The 9,647-nt window shown below is 53.5% G+C and overlaps 1 protein-coding gene across 1 annotated transcript in view; it reads left to right on the top strand.

Moving 5' to 3' along the window:
- LOC104132036 (tyrosine-protein kinase ZAP-70) overlaps positions 1-9,647 on the top strand; it is a 31,784-nt gene that overhangs the window by 12,781 nt on the left and 9,356 nt on the right. The window contains exons 2-3 of the mRNA XM_009645279.2: positions 6,863-7,319; positions 9,026-9,186. Coding sequence (XP_009643574.1) covers positions 6,918-7,319; positions 9,026-9,186 — 563 coding nt within the window. The 5' untranslated portion in view covers positions 6,863-6,917. The remainder of the gene's footprint in view (positions 1-6,862; positions 7,320-9,025; positions 9,187-9,647) is intronic.

Genomic DNA, 9,647 nt, shown 5'->3' with positions numbered 1-9,647 from the left:
AGTATTTATCCCAAACTCCTATAGTGAGAGGCAGAACTAGAGTCAGCTCTGTGCCGGTGATCACCCAGTGCGAAGCAGATGAAGAGAAGCCGCTGGCATTGCCCCGTGCTGCGCTCCTGGGGTGCCAAGGAGCGCACCGGGATGCGCCTGCTTGGCCGTGTCTTTCCAGCCACGCTCCCCCGGCAGCGTACAGCCAGACAACCACGTTTTAGTACGAAACAGGGGCACTCGGCTGGAACGAGCATGGATACACCATGGGCACGACGACCACACCACGGGCACGACGACATGTGATAGGAAACAAGTTCATGCATCCACCAATTCACCTGTGTCAGCCCAGAAGTAGCAACGCACCATTTCTGCATGTTTTGGAGATCCGCTGGTACTTCCAGCTGCAATATTCTCCTTGTGCTTTGGCTCAGGGCTCTGCCCTCTGCCTGTCTGACCCCCCCCCCCCTTTGCTATGGCACTGCAGAAATGTCTGCCCAGCCTCCTGCGGTGAGGCACCGAGCCCTCGCGCTACCCCCGAGGCAGCTGCGTTGCAGGTTCACAAGCATCGGTGAAAAAACTCAGAGGAAGCAGGGTAACACCAGAAGACTGCTTTCTGGGAACAAGGCGATCCCAGCCGTTAAAACAACAGCCCCAACGAAAGCGGCAGGTAGTTATACCCACCAGGCCCCATGCAGGTGGCCTTCCCCCTCCCCAGCCCCCTCCCCATCTCCTGCTCTCAAAGCTGGAGGAGCAAATTGCTTCCGCTCATTAGCATTTGACAAATAACCACAGAAGGAAAACAAGTCCCCAGCAGGATATGAATGAGCTCAGACCTTTATTGCCATCTGACTGCACCAACCAAGCATGTCATCAATTTTCCATGCTCTGTTGCACCGTTTCTCCCTTTTGGAGAAGGGTGAGCACCCTCACCCGCTCGGGCAGGTTCAGAGAGGCCAAGTCAAAGCCGAGCAGCAAGAAGGAACGATCCGAGAGCTGCGAGGTGGGAGCACAGCTGACACGGGGCCACCTCGGAGCCTGTGGGCACAGACACAAGCGTCAGGCTGGGGCTCTGCAGGGAGGGCTGCAAGCAGCGTGCGCAGGCATTGACCCCTCAAACGCTACCTTGCAAGCAGGAGCAATGGCTTGGGGGAAGAAATGTTTTAAGAGAGCTGAGGGGGCCCAAGGCAGCCTGCCTAGCTCAGGTTCTGGGTGGAAGGAGGCACAGAAAACCCGTCATTAACCCTGGGTCAGCACTGGCAGCTTCTAGCATACATGTACCGTAAGAGCGAGACCACAAGCATTTGGGCAGAACCATACCCTCTACTATTTTTTGATCTCCAGTGTGTGATGGGGTGGCACTAGGTCTCTGGGCAAGGATTTAAAAGGGGGAAGAGGGGTCCTGATCTCACGGTACCAGCTTTTCTCAAAGGTACCCTCCTATCTTTAAGAGCGTTCACACTGAGTGCACCACAGGAGCACCAGGTCCGTCCTTGGGCCTTGCAAGTGCTGCCATGGAATTTAACATTTTTCCTTCCAAGAAGGGCAGTGGACTGTCCCCGGGGCCAAACGGCTCCCGTTTTCCACCTCAAAGGAGGAGGAGGCGTATGAACCATTTCTGCTCCTGGCCTGGGATGCGTGGGCCATGGAGGGACAGTTGGGACTTACCTGCTTGCTTCAGGGCCAGCGAGAGCAGACAAGGTCCTTAGTGGAAATCAGGCAAGTTTTTTTTCCTGTGGAGTTTCTGTAAACACAAGCATTTCAGGCAGGACTGAGTCAGTAATATTCACGGAGAAGTAGAAGAGATTATTATCTCCACATGCAAGCAGAAGGCACACTACCAGCAGAAACACAAATGGGTTCACACTTTCATAAACTCCCACTCACGCATAATTCAAGTGTTAATAAATAGTTGGGTAGCTGAGGTTTTAATGAGCAGTCAGCGGGGAGGTTAGGAAAGCAGCAATACCCGGGAATGTGAGCGCTCAGGAAGAAATCTTGGGAAGAGCTGCCATAAATAAGAGTGCATAAATAAGAATTAAACATTAATCAAGAACACTTAGAAGAGCGTAGTCAGGCCAAAGTTACAGCTTGCAGGGTTTTCTTTAAACTAAGAAGCATTTCAAATTGAATCACAAGTAATTTCAAGTCTTTTGTTATTTAAGATTTAAAAACCCTCACGTGCCTGAGCTCCAGGAATCAGCTCTTCAGTTCATCCTCGTGCACGGTCCTGGGAAGAATGACTTGGAAAGGGAACCTGTACGCTATAGATATTTTTCAGCCCTTTACACCTTCAACCAGGCTCTCCGCTGTAAATCTAGCTCTCAGATTGAATAGGGAACAACAGAAAAGGGAATCCAGGGATGGGGGATAGCTGCTCTGGGGAAGCCAGAAGGTCGCTGTCCATGCCCCTGCAGGTAGGGAGGGAAGCAGCTGCTGCTTGGGATTCCCTCTGCTTTCCACCATCCCGCTCTGCACCTCACCCTGCTCCCACCTCTAAACCCTGCCTACGCCTTCGCCCCGCCACGGCCTCTGCTCGTCGGGCTCAGCCCCACTCCTCTGGCCAAGCTGCCCCTCCGTGGGGACCGGCAGGCGCCCCCCCCCCCCCCCGGGGGGCCCGGCAGCCGCTCCGCCAGCACCGGGAGGGCTGAAATAATCTGGGGTGCAAATGTTTACTCAGTGCTTTCCCAAAGCACTGAGAGGAAGGGGCTGTGAGCAGCGCCGTAAGAAAGCACGAGTGTTCATGTGTGACCTGCAGGTGGGTCCAGGCGAGGCACCACGAGGAGCCCATTGCCCTCCCATGAGGTGGCCATTCGCCCTCCCACGAGGTGGCCAAAGGGGCCAGCTCACATCAGGAGGAGGCAAAGCAGCAGCCCAGGCCGGTTGGGGGCTCAGGACAGAACCGATGCCCCACACCATCCCCGCTGCCCCCACCCATGCAGCACTCCCCAGGGCTGGGTGCCCCCCAGGGGCTGCACAAAGTTGATCCCTTCACACTTTTTTTCCCATTCCCAATAGCACTGTATACCTTAGGCCCTGCCTGTGTGGTTTTGATATCAGATGTTCCCCCCTCCCCCCCCGACTCCCTTTTATACCCCTCCAGGCTGGTTCTCCATCACAGTTCCCACCCTCCAGCCCTCCCAGCTCCCCGGGGAAGGTCCCTCCTCTGCCCCAGGCTGCCCCAGCCACCTTACAGGCACAGCCCAGCCGCCCAGGGCTCTGTTATAAGGGATTATTGCTGCCAGGACAATGATACAGAAAATATGAGTCCTAACAGGATGCTCAGGTTTGCCCGTGCCACCTCCGGTTTGATCAGTGCACCCCGCTGCTCCCCGGGGGCCGGCGCCAGATTCACACAAAGTGGTTCTGCTGTTCTAAGAAATTATAAAATCAAACCAGTTCCTGCGAGCTCTTGTCTGATCTAAGTAAAGGCAAGTGGCCAGCTATATATAGATCTGATGGACTGACATGGCTTCCTGCCTGGCTTTCCGGCATGTCACAGGGCACAGACCCGACTACTTTTTACCTGGGTGTTGCTGTTTTCCGCGCGTCTTCACATCACAACGCCAACTTGCGAACACGGCCGTTACCGCAGGAGCCCTGGTTTTACAGGCCCTTCTCCCCCAGCGCTGTTTCTAACCCGGGGTCAGCCCCCGAATCCAACGGGAGCACCCAGCATCTGGGTCGCTGCAGCCCAAGGGACAAAGATTAAGCAGGTGCTGGAAAAATCAGGTTCTGTTACTCAAAATGGATGGTGGTGCCCCTTGCGCGGCTTCTTCCAGGCTTTAGTTTGTTATGGTCATAAAAGCAATCCATGGAATTGGGTCTCATTTTTGTCCGCATTTTACAGCACGGGAAAATTCTATGGTTCTATGAATTCTAGAATTCTATGAAAATAAAGTTGTACGAGGTTTGTGCAGGTCTGCTGGGGTCATATCAGGGTTGCTCAGGTCCACCCAGAGGTAGTACCAAGGAACAGAGCTGTAGTTCGGAAGAGGAGCTTAGCTGTGCCCAAAAGATCCCGGGCTGGTGTATGGGCTCTAGAAAGAGCCAGGACATTGGACAAACTTTTTAAAAGCAAGAGCTTTAGGAGGGGCTATAAATCATCCTGTTCAGATCTGCTCTCAGGCTTCAGGAGGTGACTTTCCCTCATGGCTGGGGACTTAGGAGTCTTTTTCTAACAGGACTAATTTTCTGATAGGGTTCATCTGTGGCAGCAAGGCGTGTGTGAAATGGGTGGCCCAGTCTCAGGTGCCCGTGAGGCTTTCTTGACTCACAGCCCTGTGCTTGGAGAGAAAAACCAGTCTGTTTAGAACCACCTGTGTAGGCAGCTGGAAACTTTGTGGGAGCTCGGGGGTGATCAATGGCTTCTGCCATCTCATTTTCACCTGTCTGAACGATTCGCAAACATGTTCCGTTTGCTGTGATGTTCTGGTCCTGGACTTTCCACACAATCGAATCAAGCATGTTTGGGTGCAGCATCCCTCTCCCTAATCGCTGTTTATCCCAAGTAGCAAGTGGAAATCAGTAGCACATGGAGGCCATCGACGGGCCCCTGCCCACTCAGCGTTTCCTCTTCCTTGACTCGTGGACGTGACTCATGAGCCTGACTTTGCAGTTGAAACCAAGCGCCGCAGTCCTCACTCCCCACATCCTTCACCCCACCTTCCTGGGACCTGCGCTCCCCTGGGACCAGGCTGAGGGTTGGGAAGACCTGGAATTCATCTCATCTCAGGAGCCGAACCTGGGGCATGCGCCCGCCCGGTGTCTGGGCTGCTTTGGTGCTTGGAAGCATCAAGGGATTGGGACGTTTGCTTCCAAGCACCGACTCCAGTTACGGTTTGAGCTACAGGCTCCCAGTCTGGCAGGTCTGCCAAGACCCCACTTTGCTTCATTTGATGAATCCGATGAAAGGGGCTTCACAACTCAGGCTTATTTGTGCTGTGCTTGATACGGTTTACGCCAGTCCTGTACCCGAGCTGCAAACGCCACTGGCGGCTTCCTGTTGTGGTTTCCTGCCTCGGCTAAAACTCCTCCTCGGCAGAGCCTGCTCTCCCTTCCTGTTCTCATCAGGGCCATTTCTGGGCTTAATGAAGGCAACAAACAAATAGGTAGAGAAAAATCTGGTTGCCATAAATCCAGCTCCCCGTGGGTCCTTGCTGTTGGAGGCTGAGCAGAGCAGGGTGCGCGCAGCAGAATGGTTTCTCCTGAGCAGTTTCCTCCTCACCCCTCTCCCGTTCCTGCCCCTACACGGCATGTATCCAGCCAAGCCCTTCCCAGCTCCAGCAGTCCCAGACTCTGCCCTGTTGCTGTGCCACGGACTGGGCTGCATTGGACTGGGTGGGACGGAGCGGGGCTGACCACCAGCCCCAGCACAGCTCCAGCCACTGCCCAAGAGCAGAGACCGCTCCTGGAAGAGCGCCGTGGGCCCAACCCACCGGGCGGCGACTTTTCCCATCATGTTGAGAAATGAAATTTAAACTGGGAAGAATTGGGGCAAAAACCCAGCGCGCTGGCCAAAGCCCCGGTGTTTTCTTTACTCTGAGCGCGAGTGACGCATTTGCGGAAAATGCGGATGGGGACAAGCGCTGATCTTTTTGGGGTCAGCATCTGCGCAATGACAAAAATCAAAGACCAAGCTCTGGGAAAGAAATGAGACCCTTCAAATACGATAATGTTTCCATTAATCACCGGAAATTGGCTTCTGTTTGTGGGTGGGATTTGAAACGATTCGATACAAGACCTAAGCCTCGTTGGCAGAAGGGGCTCTGCCACGACTCGGCCAACAAGGTTCCGTTTCTTACTGGATTCCCACCACGAGCTGGTGCTACAGCAGCACGGTGGTAGGTTCATTTCTGGGTTTTGGGTCTGTTCTGAACAGGGGGCTTGCACCTTGCAGCTCGACATAGCGGGATTAAATTCACTTTGCGGCGATGGCTGGCCACATCTGAGCTCCAGCCTTCTCTGGAGCACGTGCACAATGTAGAGAGAGGAACTGGCAAATGGGGTCAGACTGTGGGCAAATTCAGAAACCAGCCAGAGTCAGGTATCCTGGGAAAAAATCCATACATTTTTCAAGAGACAGTTAGAGGAAGGTTTCTTCTTGCTTTGTCAACCGACGGCTGATGTCTGCCCAGAAGCACTTTGGTTTTTCTTTACCTCCTTTTACTGTGCCTGGTGCAATTGTGTATCTAACGCTTTTTTTTTTGACATTTAATATCCATCTCATGTTTTCTTGTTATTTCATTTAAGATCTTGGCCTTACAGGGCCTCATGGCAAAATTAATTTATTCAGAGAGGCAAAAGAATTTCCTTTTATTGTGAACAGGGCTGGAGAGAAAATGATAGGAAGTCAAAGCTAAAGACTTCAGGATGGATGCAAGCAGCACATTTTTAATAGTGAAGGTAATTAATCATAGAATCATCGAATGTTTTGGGTGGAAAGGGACCCCCAGAGGTCACCCAGCCCAACCCCCTGCAGGAGCAGGGACACCTTGAACCACAGCAGGTTGCTCACAGCCCCGGCCAACCTGGCCTGGAATGGTCCCAGGGATGGGGCCTCCACCCCCTCTCTGGGCAACCCCTGCCAGGGTTTCACTTAACCGTTGGGACAATTTGCTGTAGGATTCGGCGCATTCTCTATGGCTTGAAATCTTTAAGATCAGATGGATTTTTACTTGTGCTTTCTAGCTGCGTTCAGGGCGGGACAGAGGAGTCACCGTGGGATTCTCTGGCTGGGGGTATGAACGCACCCGTTGCTGCTCTCCATGTGGTGTTTGAAATGCGACAGGGGGGCTGCAGAATGAGCCTAAGCTCCAGTGAAACCTTTTAGAAAAATTATGTGTTGGTGAAGAACTTTGCTTCTTTCTTCCAGATCGAGCACCAGCAGCGCGTGAGCTGACCCGAGCCGTCCCGGTAAGCGCGCCGAGATGCCCGATGCTGCTGCTCACTTGCCCTTCTACTACGGCAGCATTGCCAGGTCGGAAGCGGAGGAGTACCTGAAGCTGGCGGGGATGTCGGACGGCCTGTTCCTGCTGCGGCAGTGCCTGCGCAGCCTGGGGGGGTACGTCCTCTCCATGGTCTGCAACCTGCAGTTTTACCATTACGCCATCGAGCGCCAGATGAACGGTACCTACGCCATTGCAGGGGGCAAAGCACACTGTGGGCCAGAGGAGCTCTGTGAGTTTTACTCCAAGGATGCCGACGGGCTCTGCTGCACCCTCCGTAAACCCTGCAACCGCCCCAGTGGCGTGGAGCCCCAGCCCGGTGTCTTCGACAGCATGAGGGACAATATGGTGCGCGAATATGTCCGGCAGACGTGGAAATTAGAGGTACTGGCTGTTGCCGAAGGTGGTGCGGGACGGTGCAAGGAGCGCTCCCGGGGGGCTTTCTGCCACTTGCCACCCTGACCTCCCCTGTCGCTGCCACCCCCCTCTTACAGCATGATAAAGCAAGGTCCTTCTCCTCGGAGGCTGCTGGCGCTAAGAGCGGTCTTAAATCTCTCCCTTTTCCAGTTTCTTCTGCAAAAACAGGTCTAAGCATCTTCCCAAACCTTCAGACTCTTCCTCCGAGCAGCTCGCGCTGTGCCTGCTCTGCATCGTGTTGGAGCTCTCTGCCCGCTTTGCAAGCATCTCCCCCTGTGCCATTTGCTCCTCTGCGGCACATGGGACGCTCGCTGCAGCGAGACCGTCGCTGCCCATGTGAGGTGCCTGTGCCTCCGTAACGTTGTGCTGAAGGTGTAACGAAACCAGGCTTAGATTCTTGCTCAGGTTTTCCTCGCTCTTTGAAGACAGTGGAGGTTTTGCCTATGAGACTGAGGTACAGGATCAGGTCTGTCTGTTATTTAAATTTAAAAATAGCTACAGGCAGGTTCCTGCAATTTATTGCAGACTGGAATATATAATACAAGGCAAAACTCTGTGAATGGTCACACTGGCAGCCACGCAATTAATTTCTTTCTACCTGCTGTCACCTCGAGAGTGGCTACTCAGACGCTTCCAAGTCCTCACAGAAGGATGGCTCAGGCATTCTCTTTCTGGAGCCTTTCTAGGAAAGATCTCTAAATTTGGCCTATTTTAGACCAAAGGTGCTTGACAGAATGAGGTTATCGATAGGGTTTCTCCTCGAAGCTGGTAGATAACACAAAGGACATTGCCACCTACTGGCCAACGAAAAACTACAGTTGTTTATAAACTGTATGGGGGCCAGTAAAATTAATTTAGGGTCTCCCACATGATTTCCAGCCTGCACTGCTCTTGACAGGTTGTTGTGTCTGGGGACCCTGAGCAGCCAGGATGGCAGAGGCACCAGCAAGAGGTCCTGCTCTCCCAGGAATGCGAGGCTGAAAGCCACCCTGCAAGACTGCTGTCAAGGTCCCCCCTACGAACACGATGCCTGTTCTCCTCCCTCAGCAGCAAGCTAATGGACTTCAGCTGGATGCGAGGGATGGGACCGGTTTAGATTACAGAATCACAGAATCACAGAATGGCAGGGGTTGGAAGGGACCTTGGGAGATCATGTAGTCCAACCCCCCTGCTAAAGCAGGTTCTCCTAGAGCATGTTACACAGGACTTCGTCCAGGCGGGCTTTGAATATCTCCAGAGAAGGAGACTCCACAGCCTCCCTGGGCAGCCTGTTCCAGTGCTCTGTCACCCTCAAAGTAAAGAAGTTTTTCCTCATATTCAACTGGAACCTCTTCTGCTTCAGTTTGTACCCATTGCCCCTTGTCCTGTCGCTGGGCACCACTGCAAAGAGTCTGGCTCCGTCCTCGTGACCCCCACCCTTAAGATATTTGTAGGTGGTGATGAGATCCCCTCTCAGCCTTCTCTTCTTCAGGCTGAAAGCAGGGATAAGCAGGGAATTCTGCTCTGGAGCAGAACAGAATCCAACCCGCTATTGCTATAGGCGTGATTAAGGCCACAGGCACTTCAGCTGCGGGACCTTCCAAGTTTCTTGTGCCATCTGCCCCGAAGGGTGCGGAATAAACGGCGCTGAAGCCATGGAGTGGCAGTGGGGCTGACTCCTCGCTCTCTCCCAGGGGGATGCACTCGAACAGGCCATCATAAGCCAGGCTCCACAGGTGGAGAAGCTCATCGCCACCACGGCCCACGAGAGGATGCCCTGGTACCACGGCAGCATTGCCCGGGATGAAGCTGAACGGAGGCTCTACTCTGGGGCACAACCTGATGGGAAATTCCTGTGAGTATGCAAAGCCCCGGCAGGCGCTGTGATCCCCATGCCTTTGACCGTTCCCCCACCTCTGCTGCCCTGCAGTTATTTTTTTTCATGTGTCAGTTCCTGCGGGCAGGTTTAGCTGAATATGGTCAGGCTGTGGTTACAGATCTTTCAAAGACAGGATCTGACACCCTAACCCTATTATTGTCCAGAAAGTGTCAGGCCTCCGTAAAGAGCCAGTCTTGAGCTTTATTTGTCTCTCATGTTTAGATATCTCTATGAAGTGTGCTTGTTAATGGTGTGGTGTGGTGTGGTATGGCATGGTATGGCATGGTATGGTATGGCATGGCATGGTATGGCATGGCATGGTATGGTATGGCATGGCATGGTATGGCGTGGTATGGTATGGTATGGCATGGTATGGCATGGCATGGTATGGCGTGGCATGGTATGGTATGGCATGGCATGGCATGGCATGGTATGGC

This window comes from Egretta garzetta, unplaced genomic scaffold (assembly GCF_000687185.1).
Source record: "Egretta garzetta isolate BGI_Z169 unplaced genomic scaffold, ASM68718v1 scaffold348, whole genome shotgun sequence".
In the NCBI taxonomy this organism is placed as follows: domain Eukaryota; kingdom Metazoa; phylum Chordata; class Aves; order Pelecaniformes; family Ardeidae; genus Egretta; species Egretta garzetta.
This window is presented reverse-complemented; position numbering and strand designations above follow the sequence as displayed.